The sequence below is a fragment of the Myripristis murdjan genome, chromosome 8, assembly GCF_902150065.1.
Source record: "Myripristis murdjan chromosome 8, fMyrMur1.1, whole genome shotgun sequence".
In the NCBI taxonomy this organism is placed as follows: domain Eukaryota; kingdom Metazoa; phylum Chordata; class Actinopteri; order Holocentriformes; family Holocentridae; genus Myripristis; species Myripristis murdjan.
In genome coordinates, this window is record NC_043987.1 from 506032 (window position 1) to 528828 (window position 22797).

The following is a 22797-nucleotide window of genomic DNA, read 5'->3' on the forward strand; positions in this document are numbered from 1 at the left end:
ATGTACCATGGCCAAGGGGAACTAAGCTATTTTTAGAACAGATACATAATTTAGTCAATCTCTGACATCCTTGACTATTATTACAGCCAGCTTCACAATGTTGAGCCTGACATCACCACAGCCTCTCCAGGAGCCTCAATCCATTATTCACTCTGTCCAACGAAGTGAATGAACAGAAGCCATAGAAGGCACATATAGTTAAGAGCTGTTTTAGATGGCCATTATAAAACTGTGGAGATGTATGTAGTTCTGCTTGGAGGAACATACTGTACTTGCACAAGCTATGACATGTAAACTGTGATCACCAAGCAGTGCTTTGGCTTTGACAGCTGGCTTCAGACCAGAACAGAGGTGATGGATTGCTTAACAGCTCAATTGGTTGGTTATGTATAGAAATAACCAACAACAAAAGCAGCCTATTACACATGTGGGCCTTTTTTGACCAACAAGGAACTGATTCAGTTCTGGTTCGCAAACCTTATTTTGAACTGTTCTAAACATTTTGACGGAAAATAAACCGTTTTCACGACCTGAAAATCTGGTTTGCAACTGGAGCCCAAAAATTGGTAGGACCTGAAGTGAGAATCATGATAACAACAAGAGTAGACGTGTTATTCTACAGGGAAAATGGAGATGATGAGTGTGCAATGGTCAGCCGAACAAGCAAAACTTTTGCTTTCAATTTGGAAACCTCAAGTAAAGTTTATCTTGACAATTGATAAGGGGGTTCATTAGGACCCAGAACCCTGGGGCAGCATTTTCAGAATATTTGATCCCCCAATATACAGTATGTTATAACTACCATGATGCAGCTACAAACTGGAGTTGTTGGACAGTTCTGGCCCATGGCTCAAGCAGAGAGTGCAGCTGTTCAACCAGAGAGTGCAGCTGCTCAACTTAGCCAGAACGGCCCCTCTGCCCCTTTTTGCGAACACCGACTCATACTCTTGGGAGTGGCAGCCTCAGGATGTCTGCCATCAATAGAAATAAAGTGACTTTTGCTCAGATTGTCTGTGTGTTACTGTGATCAGACTTGTTAAGCCTCAAACCAAGACACGTGACAGTTTAAGCGCACCATGTAGAAGGAATTTTATCTATAAGTGGTAAAGATTTCATGTAGCTTATTCAAGGGCTGGATGTTAAATATGTCTTAGATTCCAGTGACAGTTTCTTCCACCATTTCCAGCAAATGCTATAATGTAAACAAAGTTTATTAATATTGCTGCTTCCTGGTTAGATAACATTTAATTGGTTAAATGTAGACCACAAAAACACACTGCACCACAAGAGGATAAAGATTAAGGGTCACGGTTATAGTGAGTTGCTAAGTAATGAATGAGGAATTCTAAAACAAGACCCTTCAACAGAGGAGAAAACATCTGGGACAGACTGTCCCCTGGTGGTTAGAGATGCTAATAAAAGTAATACCCGAAACAGAGAGGGCACAGAGGGAACCTTTACCAGGTGGTTCATGCCTTTCCCCCATTCACACCACCTTCTGAGAAAAAATCCCTATTTGTGCCGATGAGAACAAAACAGCAGCCTCTCATCTAAACAAGCATGAAACACTGCATAAATCACTTTTTTTTTTTTTCTTTTTCAATTTTTTTCAAAAATTAAAATCATGGACTAAAGCAGTGACTTTTAAATAAAACAAAATTAAAATGAAAAACAAACAAAAAATACATTTGAAAAAATATGAATATCTATCAATGTTTATATCTTCATCTATCTGTCTATCTATCTATCTATCTATCTATCTATCTATCTATTCATCTACCATATTTCACCAATTAATTGCCCGGCCGCAAATAGCCTCCGGGTTCTTATAAACACCTGGGGTCTGCACCCATTTTGCATATTAAACGCCCACCCGAATAACCGCCGGGGTGATTATTTGCATCATAATGAGGTAACCCAAAATAAGGCTACTCACCTTATTTTTGCAGCAGTTAACAGTTAGCCGCACAATAACTGTGCGGCACTTCCGTTTTCTGTCAAAATAAGAGTGCCAGCTAACGTTAGAAAAAAAGGGTGCACCGTAATCTTAAATTGCCCGACTATAAATATGTTGGACGGTAACTGTCATTACGATAATGGCCTGGTGCAGGTCTGTGCAAAAATAAATAAAGGCCTGCAGCGAATAGCCTCCTGGTTCTTTTAAACGCTCGGGGTCCAAGTTGATTTGGCATATTAAACGCCTGGGCGATTAATTGGTGAAATACGGTATCTACGTAGAGCTATAGAAAAAAATGAATTAACTGAGATTAATTATTTAAAAGTGATGCTGGATTAATTAGATTTCTTGTGTTTAAATGCTATTAAAAGGCGTCTAAAGGAAGCCTTTCACAGGAATTTTAATAAAACTGAAAATGTAATCGCTGGAATGAATGAATGAAATTTGGGAAAATGTTGGCTAGCACACTCACATCTGTTACACGGTCTTTCAAATAGAGAGGCAGAGTGTTTTTCATATCAGCCATCATGTAAATCAAAATACAATACCTGTCTATGGATATTCTCATTCACCCAGGTCATCGTTCTCTTTGGGCAAATTGAATCGTAGGCAACTGGACTTATATTTGTCTTAGGAAGACGTTTCGCCTCTTACCCAAGGGGCTTCATCCGTTCATGCACATCGGTCTTTCTAGTCCACACTAGTCTGACCAAGACAGTGGAGTAAGGTCCAGGTATTTAACCTCTGTGGGAGTGTTTACCAAAAATGCCTGTGGGTGTGTTCATGAAGGCACTGGTTTCACTTGACCATTGTTGTGGTCTGGTGAACGACAGTCGTCAGAGTCAGGTGAAACCCTGGTGAACAACAATCGTTGAGAGTCGTCTGAGGTTAATTTGTTGATCCTCCTGGGTCAACCTGAACTTTGAAGTAGTAGTCACCTGTTTTTAGAATTACCATGCATCGCCCTTTGTCAGCTGGAAGGATAGTGATGTTTTTATCCTTGCTCAGAGATACCACGGCTTTTCTTTCTTGAATGGTTAGGTGAGACGGTGAAGATCAAAACCAAAGATGTACAGGCTTTCACTGATCACATCAACTCAGTGGACAAAAATATCAAGTTCACTAGAGAAGATGTTAAAGACAACCACTTACCGTTTTTGGATTGTGATGTGCACTTTGATGAGGAGGGGAGCCCCCACATTGGGCTATACAGGAAACCCACTCACACAGACCAATACCTTCTTTTTGACTCACACCATCCACTGGAGCACAAACTGGGAGTTATCAGAACTGCGGCACCACCTATGTCCGATTTATAATGTTGCCCTTTCATCAGTACCCAGGAGGTTCAACAAATTAACCTCAGACGACTCTCAACGATTGTCGTTCACCAGGGTTTCACCTGACTCTGACGACTGTTGCTTCACCAGACCACAACAATGGTCAAGTGAAACCAGTGCCTTCATGAACACACCCTACTGTCTTTGTCAGACTAGTGTGGACTAGAAAGACGGATGCATATGAACTAACTAAGACAAATACAAGTCCAGCTGCCTACGATTAAATTTGCCCAAAGAGTACAATACCTATTATAGAACATTTTCAAATATGAAGCCCAAGAAAATGGTACATGTTAGAAGGTGGATTCATGCCAATAATAGACAGTAACAAAGTGCAATTACTTGAATATTGTACTTTTTTTAGTATCTGTACTTTATTTGAATTTTTTTCCTTAGTTTTTTTTGGAATGTTATGACTTTCACTCCACTACATTTCAAAGACAAATACTGTACTTTTGACTCCCCTACATTTGTCATTACTCATTACTTTTAAGCCAAGCTTTAAAGTCAGCTGTTGATTTGTCCCCCCTAAAATGCAGTTCGCCACGTTACTCACAGGAGAAAAACCAATCACTGTAGCCATTCTCCACTGGGTTTGATATCAAAGATGAAATGCGTGATCCAGCTAAGCAAGTAAGCGCGCAAACATGGGTGGTGATAATGGCGACAGCAGGTGGACCAGATGAACTCATGGATGAAGCACAAGTTTGATGAGGCTGATCAAAGTCATGTTTCACCTCATTTGTTTGAAGAGGATAGTACAGTCCACAGTACAGTTGAAAGTTATTTCCAACAAACTGTGTAAACAAGGTGAACTTTTTTTCACCATTAAAGGGTTAGTGGTTGTTACCCCAAAATAAGCAAAAATACTGTAGTTCCTTATTCAAAATCTTTGTTTTGTTGTGAGTTAATACAATACTAGGTTTGCTTCACTGAAAGTGGTGTTGTTGGGCCAGTAAGGGGTTAGAAAATATATTGATATTGTGATATGACAAGATACCGTGTCACATTTTAATATATTGTAATTTTAAGATGTGGCATGACTATTGTCTTTTTTTGTTTTATTGAGCTTGTCTTGACTGGGCAGCATATCGATACTGTGTTGAGACTAGATAGTGTCTCACATTTTAGATGGCTAAATTCACACTCAAACAGGGCTGGGAAATATACACTTGTCATGATGTGAGACTAAATATGATCTGAGATTACAGTAAAGTGATGCACCAGATTGTTCTAGCTGTTCTATTATTTGTCTTTACCCACTTAGTTTTTGTTCTTGCTGCCAGTTAATCAACCTCATTGTGCAAATATTTAGTGAAAGCACCAGTAGACATCTCCTCTATCGATAGAGGTATTTGGTCATTTCCCCACCTCTGGAACCAGCATCTACAGCAATACCAAATGTGACCCATCTACCCACGCGCATACTGTATCAGAACATTGCAATGCTGTTTTGTGTGTGGCTGGAGAGGGGTTATATAAATTAAATAAATGAATAACAAGATAGTCTTGCCTTTTTGTTCATTCACTTGGATTTGATTGCATTTCTATGATGAAATTTGGTTTTGTGTAGCATAGTGCTTGGTTCTACAAGAATCAGTATATTTATTAGGTGGATTTAGAGAGTTATGAGCTTCTGTTAATGCATCATGAAAATGATACAGCAGTGTTTTTACAACAAAAAAGAATACGCTCTTTACTTAAGTATTGTCAAAAGCAAGTACTGCAGTATAGATTATAGATTTTCTTGGTACGATTATTGTCAGAGAAATAATCACGATTGTACGATTATTATATATTTATTAATTTCACACTATAAATGTATAAAATCACATGAACACTCCTTATAGATATTCACATTTCATTTATTTCCATGCCAACATAACAACAATAATATTTAGCTGCCCTTTGAAACATAAATAACATTGTAACAGTGAAAATAAATTACAATGTTACATGCTTTTTATGGTTGTAGAATTGTGCAATGAGTGAGTGCTTCTGTGATTGCACGGTCCAAGTGTCAGTAGTTCTACGGAGTTACCGTAATGGTACTGTATATAGGCGCAAACCTCCGTTTCTATGGTTTCCGACGTTTTTTTTAAGTTTCTGTAGGCCTACGTCATAAACGGTCTAGGAGATAAAGATATGTAGAGTAGGCATGCCGAATCTTGTCGGCTCCGACATCATCGGTTTAAGAGACATGTTTGCTGTCTTCCCCAGGCTTCATGAACCTGCAGGCCATCCTGTGGGTTGCAGTGCGTCACCATAGACATACCAGTATATGTCTATGTGCGTCACTGAAGGCTAACGAGGCTCACTTTCGACAGCACATGGAGCGCCTGATTGTCAACAACCAAGTCCCGCCCCCGCCCTACTTCTGATTGGCTAGTAGGCCTATGTTAGTGTGGTTGAGAACGAAAGCTGCACTTCTATTGGATCCAGAGAAATGTCTGTTAGATAAATCTGGGCGAACCCAGATTTTTTTTTTCGCAGTTCGCAGTTGTTTTGGTTCCGTGCCACTTGCGCTGCCTATGGTTCCGCGTCTGGCGTGATCTTAGGAAAGTGACAGTGTTTAGGAACCTTCACGAATAATTAACCGTAGTGTTTTAAATCACGGATATTCGTGAAATCAAATAATCATGACATACCTACTCCAGTACTTTAGCTCAAGTAAAATTTAGAATGAGCAACTTTCACTTGTAGTGGACTAACATTTGACCTGTATTTGACTCAAGTAATAGGGTTGTGCACTTTTTCCACCACTGATCCATGCTGAGCCCTCACCTGGCTCCGTAGACGTAAAAGCAGTAGATGTGGAAGGTGAGTAGGGCCACCATGTCGGAGAGCAGAGAGAGGGCAAAAGTCAGGCCCAGGCAAGCTGACAGGCCTCCATACCACAGGATCCTCTCAATGAAGGGAGACATCAGATGGATGTAGCCTGGACAAGAAGACAATGGGGTGGCTTCCCATATAGTCACATAGTAACAGATTAAAATGCCCTTTTAAACTGGAATTACTCCACTTTCAGGGTCACGGAGTGAAATAGTGCTATAGATTTATCTTAATCTAGATTTAAATGATCTGATTTTCAGGTCTAAGATTTATGTTAGTCCTGAAGTAAATTAAGGTTTAAATCAATCCTCAGAAAAAGCGGGTTTAACTGTCTGTCAACAGTAATCTTTAACCTTAACTTTAACCTTCGAAAAATCTGTGAGTGTAGAGGGCAATGTGTTTTATATTTATGGAAGCAACAACAGTGGTTTTGATTGTAACAAATGTGAGACTGTAGAAGAAATTTAAGAGACAAAAGTCTGAATCAAACTTGTTAGTTACCATAGTACACAACTGTAGTAGCCATCTTATTCTATACCAGCCAAATGACCACAGCAAACAGAGCAACAACCTTTCAACTCCATTCAAGTTCTGTGGTTTTGTGTGTGTGCTGTGCTGGGACTTACTGATCCAGAGGTGAATGTGGTAGAGGAAGAAGCGGCCAAGGACCTGGTCCAGAGCACGGTTCATTTTCAGCCCTGCTGGAGCTCCCATCAACCACTGTAGCAGCTTATCCAGCTCTTTAGCCACATGCTGCACAAGAATCACAAGATATAAGGTAAGTTTGGCATCCCAGTAGTTCACCTGGTAGAGTGCGCACCACATATCAAGGCTGAGTCCTGACAGCAGTGGTCTGGGTTCGACTCCGATCCCAGGCCATTAGTTGCATGTCATCCCCTCTCTCTTCCTGCCTTTCCTATCTCTCTACTGTAACTTTGAAATAAAGCAGAAATGCCAAAAAAAAATTATCTTTAGAAAAAAAAGACATCAGGTCAGGACAGGGATTTATTCAAATACAGAACAACTGATCCATCCACTCGCCACAATGTAAGGTTGTTTAAAGCTTGATGCAATGCAAGGGTCTTAAGGGTCCGCATGGCCAAAGTGACATAACAACTATAAACATGCCACTTCGTAAGGGTCCCATGGGGTGGGCTTTCACCTGATCACACACATCTGAACTGTTGCACACAACTAGGTGGATGCCTGGATTTCTCTGGGTAAACAATGAAATTCAACCATGTAGTGCAGACACTGCCTCCTACACTCTGGAAGATTACTGGTTCGCCTCAAAGAGAAAACCGCACAAAAATATGCTCCTCCTGATTCTGCGGCAGCTCATGTCCATGCAAACCGATGTAACCAGCATGCATCACACAGCCATATCCCAAGCTCTGCGTAGACTGAATAGAATGTGTCCAACTGAAAAATTTCGCCAGATTTGGTGTACACACCCCAATACACTCGGTTGAGACTGGATGTGCTGCGAAGCATAAATTTACATGTAAGCAGGAGCTTGGCTGTCCTCACCAGAAGCATTTTTCTCCTCGCCAGTCACAAGTGAGTCAATCTCTCTCTCTTTGTCCCTCTCTTTGTATTCCTCTCTTTCAGCTCTCAGTTTAAACACAACAGTCAAATGTGTGGAATACGTACATAATTTAATGGTTAAATCTGCATGGTTCTCATGGCCAGACTAAGTCATAACCACAATTCCACTGTTTTGCCTTTGACAGAAAACTGTTTTCAGTGGAGATGGAGGTAATTTGGAGACCTGTCAACAAAGAAACCATGTAGACCGTATTTTAGACTGTAAGTCTTTTGTTGACTGTTCAGAAACACCAGTAGTGCTATTTCAAACAAAACATTGTGGATAGACAGATTTTTTAATTCATCAAACTGTGGGAGGAAATCAGGAGACATGGAACCCCAAGAGAATAGCAGGAAAAGGGCAGGACAAGTACAAGAGTTGGCATTGTTTTGGATGCATATTTAACCATCTACAGTGTTAAAAAAAAAACAAAAAAACAATAACAACAAGAGCAAAAAATATTGCAGCATTGCTGCAGTTTGGCAGCATTTTGGGTTTGTATCCAATGACATGTTGAATGCGTTGATAGCCTGGAAATGCAACACTAGCACGATGTCTTGTGGTAGGCCCAAGCCTAACATATGTGAGTTGGATAAACGAGCCTACAAACAGCTGCTAGGTTTACCTAGGCAAAATGGGGATAGATATTGTGATTTTTCCATTCTGTTTTCCATGTAACAACATTATTAAGTGCAGGGGATGAATCACCACTACAAAAGAAATATCCCTTGTAACAGTCCTGAAGGAAGGTGAGGTAAGGGATAGTCACACTGTTGTTCATTTGGGGCGCTGATGAGACAAAGAACAGAATTGGTGAGCAGAACAAGCATTTTCTGTGTGTAGACTGCTGTACCTTAGCACAGTGAATGTCCAGTGAAGTGTGGCGTGACGTGACCACCACTTTGTGGTGGCAGAAAATAGCATTATATACATTCTCATGCATTCATTCATATACATAACTCATACATTCAGCATTTAAATTCTCATTAAAACATTGTTTTTAAAATTGGTCGGTGATCCCACTTACCCCAATATTATTTGGGGATGTTCTTACGGTAATAAAATTTGGATAGGGTTAGGGTTTGCTAAACCCTAACAGACACACACACACACACACACACACACACACACACAGACTTACATCAGCCGCAGGCACCAGTGTGTTAGCCACAACAGTGATACGATTGTCCCTGTAGAGCCAGGAGATGAGCAGCATGCCGAGAGCCACATCCACCATGAATGACACCAAGATGTTGGCCTTCCTACCAGAAACACACACACACACACACACACTAGTGTTGTCACGATACCAAAATTATGACTTTGATACGATACCTGCCTAAAATATCTCGATACCGATACTGAAACGATACCATGGCGAAAATTTAAAACATAAGGAAAAGTAATGGAATAATAGATGACAGAACATGGAACTTTAAATGTTTTGCTTTTTTATTATTAATTACAGAATATATTTTACAATGTAAGGTGTACTGATCTCTGAGTGTTCATCTGCAACCGTTTAACCATAAAAAATAAAAATAAATAAAATGTTTTGTCACACCTGCTGTGCTATATAGCTATAGAACATGGTTTAACGTGAACAAAATTACTCTGTTGCAGCTGCTCTGCTGCTGAGCTTTATAGCCATGTTCAAAAACTAAACAAATTAAAGAATACCAGGCGGAATACCAAGTTTTTAGGGAGTCTCATTCGCCATTGGTGTTGTTGCATTTGCTTCCTAGTTATTGCTAATGTGGGCATGATTATGTTATGTATCACATTCGCTAACAAATTCAAATTCAAATAGCTTTATTGTCATTGTACCCAAGTTACAACGAGATTGGTTCAGGATGTCCTTATCAAAGTGCAAAGAGTAGCAATAAATATAAAAACAATGACAACATGTGTAAAAGCCAACAGTATAAAAGCAATAAAATACAGCACACTAATAAAAATACAGCAGACTCACTCTCTGCACACATCCCTCATATATTGCACAAGTTATTATTTAGGAGCCTGATGACCCAGGGATAAAAAGTGTTCCTGAGTCTGTTGGTGCGTTGCCTGAAGGCCCTGTACCTTCTGCCGGAGGGCAGCAGTTCAAAGAGGCTGTGACCAGGGTGGGTGGGGTCCTGGAGGATTTTCTTTACCCTGGTCAGTCCCCGGGAGTCTGCAATGTCCTCCAGAGAGGGCAGGGGGCGACTGATGATCTTTTGTGCCAGCTTTATGACCCTCTGCAAGGCTGTCCTGTCCTTTACAGTGAGGCCGGCATACCAGACTGTAATGGCACATGTCAGTACACTCTCCACTGTGGAGCGATAAAACCTCTCCATCAGGTTCTCCTGCAGGTGACACTTCCTGAGCATTCTCAAGAAATTTTGTAAAGTGTCCTTGAGTGTTTGTGAAAGGCGCTTATAAATAAAATGTATTATTATTATTATTATTAAGAAATGTCGTCTCTGCCGGGCTTTGCTGACCACCGCCGCTGTGTTGGTGTGCCAGGTCAGGCCATCAGCCACATGCACACCAAGAAACCTGAAGGACGACACCCTGTCCACACAGGTATCATTAATCCGCAGGGGGGCGTGGTCTGCTCTCCTCTTCCTCCAGTCCATCACCATCTCCTTGGTTTTGCTGGTGTTCAGCAAGAGGTTGTTCGCTGAACACCACGAGACCAGTCTCTGGACCTCCTCTCTGTACACCGTCTCATCGCCACCGGAGATGAGACCCACCACCGTGGTGTCGTCAGCGAACTTGACAATGATGTTTGAGTGGTGGAGGGGGGCGCAGTCATGCGTGTACAGCGTGAACAGGAAGGGATTGAGCATGCAGCCTTGAGGAGAGCCTTGAGTGTTCGAGTGGAGGATGTGCTGTGGGTGGTCTGTCAGGAAGTTGTTTATCCAGGCACAGGTGATGGGTGGGAAGTCCAGGTCGGTCAGCTTTTTGATATGGATGTTCGGCTGGATGGTGTTAAATGCTGAACTGAAATCTACAAAAAGCATCCGGACATAGTTCCCCTGTTTTTCTGTGTGGCTTGCAGCAGCGTGGAGGACAGTGGCAACGGCATCAGCTGTTGACCTGTTTGCCTTGTAGGCAAATTGATGTTGGTCAAAGTTCTCAGGTAGGTGGGACATGAGGTGACGTAGGACCAGCCTCTCGAAGCACATCATGACCACAGAGGTTAGTGCCACCGGCCTGTAGTCATTTATGCTGCTTATTGAGGGCTTCGTGGGGACAGGTATAATGGTGGTTGCTTTCAGGCAGGGTGGGACGGTGGCCTGTTTCAGGGAGGTGTTAATAATCCTCGTCAGGACCCCTGACAGTTGATCTGCACAGGCCCTCAGTACTTTCCCCAATACTCCATCCAGCCCTGCTGCTTTATGAGGGTTCACAGATTTCAGAAGACCCCTCATCTGATGTTCATGTACCTCAAGCAGGTTGTCCGAGGGCCAAGGGGACACGGGGGCAGAATGAGATCCCTTCGCTTCAAAGCAGGTGAAAAAGAGATTTAGTTCCTCTGCCAGTGAGGCATCTGCACTGCCTGCCTCAGACATCCTGCCCTTGTAGTTGGTCAGATGTTGTAGACCCTGCCACATCTGCCTTGGGTTGCTGTCAGCCAGCTGGTGTTCCACCTTCCTTTTATAGTCCTCTTTAGCTGCTTTAATGCCCCGCTTTAGGTTAGCTCTGGCTGCGGTGTAAGCGTCCTGGTCACCAGCTTTAAAGGCAGAGTATCGGGCCCTCAGCAGAGACCACACTCCCACTGTCATCCAGGGTTTTCGGTTGTTAAACACCCTGATCTGTTTGTCCACTGTGACATTGTCAGTGCAGATCTTAATATAAAACAAAACAGTTTCAGTGTATTCATTTAACTCCTGGCAATCAAAAACAGACCATTCAGTGTTGTCAAAGCAGTCCTGCAGTTGGCTGAGTGCTCCTTCTGGCCAGGTTTTCACAGTCCTTCTGACTGGTTTAATTCTCCTCCTGAGGGGTTTATAGGCTGGGACACTATGCACTGAGATGTGGTCTGAAAGGCCCAGGTGGGATAGGGGTATTATTCTGTATGCCTCTTTCAGATTTGAATAGACCCGGTCGAGTGTGTTTTTGCCTCTGGTGGGACCTTGTACATATTGCACAAACTTGGGTAACAGTCTTTAAACAGGCCTGATTGAAGTCTCCAGCCACAATAAATGCCCCCTCAGGATGGGCTTTCTGCTGTCTGCATATCATATCATGGAGCAGAGAGAGAGCTAGGCTAGCATTAGCGTCAGGGGGTATATACACCACAGTGGCAAGCACCGCTGTTAGCTCTCTCGGCAGGTAAAAAGGCCTACACAGTCATGGCCTCGAGTTCAGGACAACAGTGAGTGTTTATAACTCAGCTGTTTGTACACCAAATCTGATGAATGTAGGTGCAGAGTCCTCCTCCTCTGATCTTGCCAGACCTGCTAGTCCTTTCAGAGCGATGCATGACCCGGCCTGGTAGCTGCACTGCCCCGTCCGGGATGAGCTTGTGAAGCCAGGTTTCCGTGATGACGCAGCAGTCCCGAGTAGGGTAATTTTCCGTCATCAGGAGCTCCAGCTCATCTGCCTTGTGGACAACAGATCTGGCGTTGGTTAGGAAGATGCTTGGAAGCGCCGGTCTGAAGGGTTGCTTCCGTAGCCTGGCTAGCAGGCCCGCTCTGCAGCCTCGTTTCTGCCTCCGCTCTCTTCGCCGTCTGCGCCTCCTCCTCGGCCTGTCGCTCTTTGAATTCTTTGAACAAGTCTTCATGTCTGTCGGCAAGATGCTTAGCCAAGTTGGTCGTGTTGGCTCCCTTCGTCTGTATAGGTGTGTAGCATCTTTTACAGATGAGCTTAGTGATGTCTGTGGGCTTGCCCTCACTGTCAGCTAAATAAGCAAAATAATGCCATATTTCACTGTGAGCGTCAGCTTTATCTATAAGCTTTGGACGGTCGACCAGAGCACTTGTACTTGCTGCCATCTCTCGTGGCTATACCGTGCTGAAAGATGCAGCGTGCATATGAGGGGAAAAAAAACTTGCGCTGCTTGCTGTGCTCCTAGGCCACAAGAGAGTGACAGAGAAGAGAGAGCACGTGTACACACACACACACACACACTGCCCCAGAGGGATTCAGGGAGCAAGGAAAGAGAGTAGAGCGCAAAAAAACATATGTACACACATACATACATACACAACTTCATTGTAGCACGAACGCAACTCAATATGAGTATTGTATCGTTTTTGACAACAGAGTATTGGAGCACTTTTGTAGTATCGATACAGCGTGAAACACTAACAGCGTGAATACATACATACACACATACACAAGCACAGATAAAAACATAAAGGACTGGCAGATCAAGCTGTCCTGATGTTGATAACTTAATGACGCAAGATTTAGCACAATATGAGACTCTAATGGTGGAAGGAAAATGTGTCTTACTAGTGTTGGTGTGAACAAGTTCAAAGTTCATTATTACTTTCTATGCATGGTATTATTTGTTGAAACATTATTTTAATATTACCTTCAGTATTGGCAAGCTATGGTGACACACAACTGGTAGGCAAATTAAAATCATCAGAGAGAAAACAATGTCTTTAGGAGTTAGTTCACCCATTTTCAAAAGTTTGATTATTTGATATTACCCTCCCACCACCACCCCATTGATAGCAGGAAAAATACAGATTTAAACAGCAATATTGTATATATTGTGTATATTGGGTACATGGGACAGTATTACTGTTTCTAGCCTGGTTGTTCCACTCTTACCTCATGAAGTGTGTGTGTGTAGCCGCAGGGTTGGGTGAGCTGAGTGTGGTCATGTGCTCTGTCCTGTAGCTGAGCTGGATGCAGGTGGACAGCTTAGTGGACAGAAAACGCACCGGGTAAACACTGAAGATCCTGTCACATCAAAGACAATCCATGGTATTAGTATTGGTATTAGTCCTTGTCTATACACACACACACACACACACACACACACACACACACACACACACACATTTTCTTTATATATAGTATCTGGCTGCAACATAACAAAAGTGAAAAAAGTGTATATATTAATAAACACACACACACATCCACATTGTTGTTATACACTACTCACAAAAAGTTAGGGATATTCGGCTTTCGGGTGAAATTTCAGGATGAACCTATAATGCATTATAACCTTTACAGGTGAACTTAATGTGACCTTCTGTAAACTTTTGAATGCACATATCCAACTGTTCAATGTTTCAGTACTTTTTGCACAAGTTGCTGTTCTCTAACAAGGAGCTTAACGGCAAAATTCACATCATTTTAGGATGATGTTTTTTTTTAATCACTTTGTTGTTTATTCATATATATTCTTGACTGTGAGTTTGTTGGTTTTCCAAAATTGCAAAAAAATTGCAACTTTTTTTGAGATTTTGAAAAAAAAAAAAAAAAAAACTATAATGGGGAATTTTGTGGACAGGGTTAACAAAATCTTGTCAAAATAAAGCCCCAAATCTGGGCTCCTGAGTTCCAGAGGGGCAATTACAAATAAACTGTGGTAATGATTTATAATTCAGAACCGTGACTGAATGGTTTCGTGTCTAAGTGCTGTTTCAGAAGCTTTTCCACCCTAACAAGAAAAAACTCTGGGAATAAAATCAAACAAAAAATACCATATTTGACAATACTGGCAAAGAGTATTTTGTTCCAGCAGTTTCAATCAAAACATACAGGCCTTCAAACAACTATACAAGTCAACTATACAACTATACAACTTCACAACAAAATTGTGTGCTGTGTGTTCCCATGATGAGGTGCCTGGTTTCTTCATCTCACCATAGATTACAGATCCACGTCCACACAGAGAGCAGCCAGCTGACAAGCAGGCACAGCGGGACAGACGCCTGTTTCAGCAGCTCCACTATGATGCTGGCTTCTCGCCCCTCTGACTGCCAGTGGGTGGACTTAAGTGGCCCATCGTCATATCTGTCCAGGAAGAACAGAGGCTCGCTGTGGGCCACTGTCTGGAACATCTGGACCAGGAACAACATGTATGATTGAAAAATTGTAAGTTCAAGTTCATGTTTATTTAGGGCCCTTGATCCCAGTTACAGTCTAAAAGGGCTTTCCAGAAAACAAAATCAACACCACTTGGGCCTGGACCAGCAATGTAAAACCATTGGAGGAAAAGTAAGAAATGACACGTTTAATTTGGGTTAGGGTTAGGGGTGAAATAATATCACATTTCTCAAAATGGGCGAACTATCCCTTTAATGTTTGGACAGTGGAATGCATATTATGCCTATTGTTCCTGTCATGACAAAACACTCTATATCCAGAGTTAAATGAAATGTAGGACACGGGTAATTGCACAAGAAGTAGAAGTTGAGGGGTACTGGAATGTTGGAGAAAAGTTGGTGTACAACAATAGAGTCAAAAAATGTAAAATACCACACACCCAGGGTGTACTGAACATCACAAGCCGATGATATTGAACAATGTCAGGGGATCTCAGGGGGGATTTTTCCTTTAAAATCACTTGGAATGCTTGTGTTCCACCACATGCTACAATAGAATTAGAGTGGGTGCAGCTGCACCTTCTTGCCAAGGGCTATTATGTAGTTTAATTCTGAACTTTGACATTTTGATGTTCAAAACTAAAAAAAAAAAAAAAAAAAAAAAAGCAGGACATCAGAAAACAAGATAAGAAGAGATTTCACACCTTTTGCACCAGTTTATTTTTTGAAGCTAAAATAGTCCAGTCATTTTATGAAAAATCCTAGGACAAATTGAAAGAGAAGCAAACTCAACTGATTTTGTATCCTCAGTATGTCCCGAGTGAGAGAAAAAAAGTCCCAAGGAATCCCATTGGTGGAAAGTTTTGAAAATCACCTATATATGACCATATAATACCAAAAAAACGCCCTTTTTAAGACACAGGTGAAAGGGGTTCAAAATTTTACTTTCAGATATCACTATAAAAATTCAGAAGTTGATTACACACACAAAGAAAAGAAAAAAAAGTCAGTTACAAGTTCTTTGAATTATTCTGTTTACACATGCATATCACACATTATCTGATTTGATATGCGCTAATTAGAATAAATGGAATTGGAATAATTCCATTGCATTCCATGCGTTAATTGGAATAAATGGTTATTAAATTAAATTGATTAAAAGGTTACTATATCTATATTTATATATCTATATCTGTATCTACTTTCCCAAAATAGATACATCTATATCTAGATCTAGATCTAAATATATAGATATAGATCTATCTATCTATCTATCTATCTATCTATATAGATGGGTTAGGACCAACTAACATCAGATCTATGCTATCTATCTATCTATCTATCTATAGATAGATAGATAGATAGAAAGATCTATAGATATAGATAGATAGATCTATAGATATAGATAGATGTATCTATATATTGATATATAGATGTATGTATATCTATCTATCTATCTATCTATCTATCTATCTATATCTACATCTATATATCTATCTATACATAGAGATATAGATATCTATATCTATATCTCTATATATAGATAGATATATAGATATAGAGATATAGATATCTATATCTCTATATATAGATATCTATATATATACAGTACAGGCCAAAAGTTTGGACACACCTTCTAATTCAATGCGTTTTCTTTATTTTCATGACTATTTACATTGTAGATTCTAACTGAAGGAATCAAAACTATGAATGAACACATGTGGAGTTATGTACTTAACAAAAAAAGGTGAAATAACTGAAAACATGTTTTATATTCTAGTTTCTTCAAAATAGCCACCCTTTGCTCTGATTACTGCTTTGCACACTCTTGGCATTCTCTCGATAAGCTTCAAGAGGTAGTCACCTGAAATGGTTTTCCAACAGTCTTGAAGGAGTTCCCAGAGGTGTTTAGCACTTGTTGGCCCCTTTGCCTTCACTCTGCGGTCCAGCTCACCCCAAACCATCTGGATTGGGTTCAGGTCCGGTGAATGTGGAGGCCAGGTCATCTGCCGCAGCACTCCATCACTCTCCTTCTTGGTCAAATAGCCCTTACACAGCCTGGAGGTGTGTGTGGGGTCATTGTCCTGTTGAAAAATAAATGATCGTCCAACTAAACGCAAACCGGATGGGATGGCATGTCGCTGCAGGATGCTGTGGTAGCCATGCTGGTTCAGTGTGCCTTCAATTTTGAATAAATCCCCAACAGTGTCACCAGCAAAACACCCCCACACCATCACACCTCCTCCTCCATGCTTCACAGTTGGAACCAGGCATGTGGAATCCATCCGTTCACCTTTTCTGTGTCTCACAAAGACATGGCGGTTGGAACCAAAGATCTCAAATTTGGACTCATCAGACCAAAGCACAGATTTCCACTGGTCTAATGTCCATTCCTTGTGTTTCTTGGCCCAAACAAATCTCTTCTACTTGTTGCCTCTCCTTAGCAGTGGTTTCCTAGCAGCTATTTAACCCTGAAGGCCTGATTCGCAGTCTCCTCTTACCAGTTGTTCTAGAGATGGGTCTGCTGCTAGAACTCTGTGTGGCATTTATCTGGTCTCTGATCTGAGCTGCTGTTAACTTGCCATTTCTGAGGCTGGTGACTCGGATGAACTTCCTCAGAAGCAGAGGTGACTCTTGGTCTCCCTTTCCTGGGTTGGTCCTCATGTGTGCCAGTTTTGTTGTAGCGCTTGATGGTTTTTGCGACTCCACTTGGGGACACATTTAAAGTTTTTGCAATTTTCCGGACTGACTGACCTTCATTTCTTAAAGTAATGATGGCCACTCGTTTTTCTTTAGTTAGCTGATTGGTTCTTGCCATAATATGAATTTTAACAGTTGTCCAATAGGGCTGTCGGCTGTGTAGTAACCTGACTTCTGCACAACACAACTGATGGTCCCAACCCCATTGATAAAGCAAGAAATTCCACTAATTAACCCTGATAAGGCACACCTGTGAAGTGAAAACCATTTCAGGTGACTACCTCTTGAAGCTCATCGAGAGAATGCCAAGAGTGTGCAAAGCAGTAATCAGAGCAAAGGATGGCTATTTTGAAGAAACTAGAATATAAAACATGTTTTCAGTTATTTCACCTTTTTTTGTTAAGTACATAACTCCACGTGTTCATTCATAGTTTTGATTCCTTCAGTTAGAATCTACAGTGTAAATAGTCATGAAAATAAAGAAAACACATTGAATGAGGTGTGTCCAAACTTTTGGCCTGTACTGTATATATAGATAAATATATATACATAGATATAGATACATCTAGATCTAGATCTAGATATAGATATAGAGATATAGATATAGTAACCTTTTAATTCACTGTTATATAGTAACCTTTTAATTCAAGGTTACTATATATATAGTCACCTTTTAATTCACTGTTTGGTGAGTTTTCGCACATGGGAATGTTGCACAAGCTGAGGCTTGAACTCACAATCTTCGACACTGAGGACTGGTCTCTATCTCACTGAGCTAAAACTTCACATGTAGCTTCACAAACTGACTGAGCCAATCACTGACGTGCAGGACAGAAGCCATGGAGAGGCAGATTTTAAACAGCTGTCAAAAATTCAGTTATTATGACAAAAATCTGAAAATACACATATTGCATCTAGACAGCATGGAGATGTTGATCATTTGTTTTTAACAATGATTGATTTGCTTCATAAGTGAAAAACTGATGTTTAAAAATGCCACTCTTGCTTTGACTCCAATTGTTCACATGGGAGCAAAATTCAAAATGCTGTCAAAAATTTAGTTTTTGAGATAAAATTCTGAAATTTGCCACACATCATCTACCATGACTCTAGAATTTTGACAATTTTTTTTCATGAACATTGAAGATTTATTTAGCAGGAATTTGCAGGTATATGTTTACAGTAGCGTTCCCAGTCAAACATTTTGATGCACTGTAGGCTCAATTTTTGATAAATCAAAAATCTGAGAAACAACGTTTGTGTAGAACAGTCTGAAGATGCTCTGTAGCAAGTTTGGTGTCAATTGAGCAAAAATTGTGGGAGGAAATAGGTTTAAGAAGTTTTACAGTTTTTGAAAAAAACAGAGTGATGAACTTTATAATTTTTAATAGGTTTAAGTGTACAAAAGTTTCTTCAGTATTGGCTACAGTTTGATGAAAGTTGCAAAGCTGTAGCATGCATAGTGGATTTGTTATGAATTTTCAAAGTTTTGAACTTTAGAGGCTTGCTATAGCGCCACCATCAGGACTATTGGCTTGAGTTTGCAGCTGAGGTAATCTGGCATGGGACTGGACCTTTGTGCAAAGTTTGGTGAGTCTTCATCCATGGAAAGTATGATTTCCTCGGAAGAAGAAAGAAAGAAAGAAAGAAAGAAAGAAAGAAAGAAAGAAAGAAAGAATTCCTGGGAATACAATAGTGTCCTGGCAGCTTAGGCTGCCCGGACCCTAAAAAAAAAATAATAACCAAAAATACTGGCACTCCTGTAGTTATTTCAGATAATGTGCCACTTCTCCCAGAAAATAGTTGCAATTAAAAATGTTTTGGTATTCACATGTTAATTTCTTTTGTTTGCACTAGAACAACACAAAAATCAGAGAAATGAAGTCTAATCAGATATCTTTCCATTCATTCATTAAATCAAAAAAATGGACTGGACAAAATTACAGACACCCTCAAATTAATATTTGGTAGCACACCCTTTGGAAAAAAAACTGAAATCAATCGCTTTCTGTAATCATTTATGAGTTTATTACACCTCTCTACTGGAATGTCTTCTATTTTCTCTTTCTTCTTTTCTTTTGCCACCTGCTCCAGGTCACTCAGATTTGAAGGGTGCCTTCTTCCAACTGCTGTTTTGAGATGTCTCCTCAGGTGTTGTATGGGATTTAGATCTTGTCCTGCTAGAAGACCTGATGATCTAAACCATCTACCTGTAACTAAACCATCTGCCTGTCTCCTAGACCCCATCCCAACTAGGTTTCTTAAGGAAATTTTACCCTCTGTTGGCATGTCCCTACTTAATGTGATCAATCTGTCTTTATTAACAGGCAATGTACCATGCTCCTTTAAACTAGCTGTGATTAAACCTCTTCTTAAAAAAAAAAAATCAACCCTAGATCTGTGTTTTAGCTAACTACAGACCGATTTCTAACCTTCCCTTTCTCTCAACGGTCCTTGAGAAACTAGTTGCCAAGCAGTTGTGTGACTTTCTTCATAGCAATGGTCTATTTGAAGATTTTCAATCAGGATTTAGACCGCATCACAGCACAGAGACAGCACTGGTAAAGTTAGTAATGACCTCCTTATTGCTTCAGACAAAAGATTTCTTTCTGTACTTGTCCTACTAGATCTTAGTGTTGCATTCGACACTATTGACCATGTGATCTTATTACGGAGACGAACATTTCACTGGCATTAAAGGAACTGCTTTAAACTAAAAGTCCTGTCTATCAGATTGCTTTCAATTTGTTCATGTTAATGATGAATCCCCCATGTGCATGGAAGTTATACGTGGAGTTCCACAAGGTTCTGTGCTTGGACCTTTACTGTTCATCTTGTACATGCTCCCTTTAAGTAATATTATCAGGAAACACTCCATACTTCATTGTTATGCCAATGATACTCAATTATATCTATCACTGAAACCAGATAAAATCAATCAGTTAGCCAAACTTCAAGCATGTCTTCAGGACATAAAGAGCTGGATGACCTGCAATTTTCTACAACTAAATTCAGACAAACTGAAGTTCTTATAATAGCCCCTAAACCTTAGAAATGCATTATCTAATCATACAGTTACCTTAGATTGTATCACACTGGCCTCCAGCACTACCACAAGGAAATTTGGAGTTATATTTGACCAGGATATGTCATTTAACTCCCACATTAAACAAACTTCTAAGTCTGCCTTTTTCCACAAATGCAATATTGCAAAAATGAGGCCCTTCCTTTCCCAAAAAGATGCAGAGAAACCAGTCCATGCATTTATTACTTCTAGGCTGGATTACTGCAACTCCTTACTCTCAGACTGTCCTGGTCTCTCAAGACTATCCAGTTGATTCAAAATGCTGCTGCATGAGTATTAACTAGAACTAAGAAGACAGATCATACTACTCCCATATTAGCTTCCCTGCACTGGCTCCCTGTAAAATTCAGAATCGAATTTAAAATCCTCCTCTTCACTTACAAAGCCCTTAATGGTCAGGCACCATCTTATCTTAATGAGCTCATAGTGCCCTACCACCCCACTAGAGCACTGCGCTGCCAAAATGCAGGTTTACCTGTGGTCCCTAGAGTATCCAAAAGTACAATGAGAGGAAGAGCCTTCAGCTATCAGGCTCCTCTTCTGTGGAACCATCTTCCAACTTGGGTTTGAGATGCAGACACCCTCTCTTCTTTTAAGAGTAGGCTTAAAATCTTCCTTTTTGATAAAGCTTATAATCAGGACTGTCCCACAGTTATGCTGCTATAGGCCTAGGTTGCCAGGGGCCCTCCCATGATGCACTGGGCTCTCTTTCTGCACCCTCTCCTTTCTCCTTCCTATCCATATTCCATCCATGCCTCTGGGGATGTAGAGTCTGCATCTGTGATGGCAAACCACCTGCTGCCCCCCCATGATCCTGATCAACACCCACTTTTACCATATGTATTTTAGCTGTCATCAGTCATATCATTACTACTCCAATTATTAGTATTATTCAGTCATCACACCTATCATTGTTCCGACTACTACTACTATTATTGCGATTCTATTGTTGTTGCTACACTCTTACTATTGTCATTACTGCTATTATCACCATTGTATTACTATACAACCCTATGTTGGAACTTGCATCGTTCTATGTCCTGCAATCTCTCTCTCTCTCTCTCTCTCAACCCTTCCGGTCGAGGTTTTTTTCCTCGCTACTGTCGCCATGGATTTGGCCAATATCTGTTGGGTTTCTGTAAAACACCTTGAAATAACTTTTTCTATGATTTGACACTATACAAATAACATTGAATTGAACTGAACTGACAAAGACCCAGCTTTCTGACACTGGGCCCTACACTGCACTCCCAAATTCTTTGGTAGCCTTCAGATTTCATGATTTCATGATTTCAGATTTCAGGACACAGGAACATCAAGAGCTCTGGAGATGGACTTGTATCTTTGAGACTGTCCATGGTTTTCCAGAATTTTGTTTCTCAAATGCTTGGACAATTTGTTGTTCTTCTTCCTTTTCTCTGTGCTTTGCGTGGTACACACAGACACGTAACACAAAGGCCAAGTCAAATTGTCTCCATTTAAACAGGTTGGAGGTGTGATTTCTATATTGCCAGGTGCCAAGGTGCCAAGGAGCATCACATGCTTGAAATCCAATTATTTCTTACAATTTTGAAAAGGTGCCAATAATTTTGTCCAGTCCATTTTTTGAGTTCTGTGTGATACCAGATTTATTTTTTCCCTCTGCTTTTATGTGTTGTTTCAGGGAGAAGTGGTGGATTATCTGACAGAAGTGCAGATGTGCCAATATTTTTGGGCATGACTGTATATATACAGTGCATTCAGAAAGTATTCAGACCCCCTTCACTTTTTTCACTTTTGTTATGTTGCAGCCTGATGCTACAGTCTTTTAAATTCATTTTTTCTCTCATTAATCTACACCTAGTACCCTATAATAACAAAGTGAAAACCGAATTTTATAAATGTTTGCAAATGTATTAAAAAGGAATAACTGAAATATCACATTAACATCAATATCCAGACCCTTTGCGACAACACTTGAAATTTAGCTCAGGTGCCTCCCATTTCTCTTGAACGTTGCTGAGAAGTTTCTACACACTGATTAGAGTCCACCTGTGCTAACTTAAATTGATTGGACGTGATTTGGAAAGGCACACACCTCTCTATAGAAGGCCTCATGGCTGACAATGCATATCAGAGCAAAAACCAAACCATGAGGTCAAAGGAAGTGCCTGCAGAGCTCAGAGACAGGATTGTTGCAAGGCACAGATCTGGGGAGGGCTACAAAAAAATTTCTGCTTCACTGAAGGTTCCTAAGAGCACAGTGGCCTCCATAATTCTCAAATGGAAGAAGTTTGGGACAACCAGGACTCTTCCAA

General features: G+C 40.6%; 1 protein-coding gene across 5 annotated transcripts in view; it reads right to left on the reverse strand.

Annotated features, from left to right (window-relative positions):
• pigq (phosphatidylinositol glycan anchor biosynthesis, class Q) overlaps positions 1 to 22797 on the reverse strand; it is a 66537-nt gene that overhangs the window by 28972 nt on the left and 14768 nt on the right. For all 5 annotated transcript variants that reach the window (XM_030057061.1, XM_030057057.1, XM_030057056.1 and 2 more), the window contains exons 5-9: positions 14534 to 14730; positions 13490 to 13621; positions 8859 to 8979; positions 6756 to 6882; positions 6082 to 6235 (exon numbers count right to left, since the gene is read on the reverse strand). In XM_030057061.1, coding sequence (XP_029912921.1) covers positions 6082 to 6235; positions 6756 to 6882; positions 8859 to 8979; positions 13490 to 13621; positions 14534 to 14730 — 731 coding nt within the window. The remainder of the gene's footprint in view (positions 1 to 6081; positions 6236 to 6755; positions 6883 to 8858; positions 8980 to 13489; positions 13622 to 14533; positions 14731 to 22797) is intronic.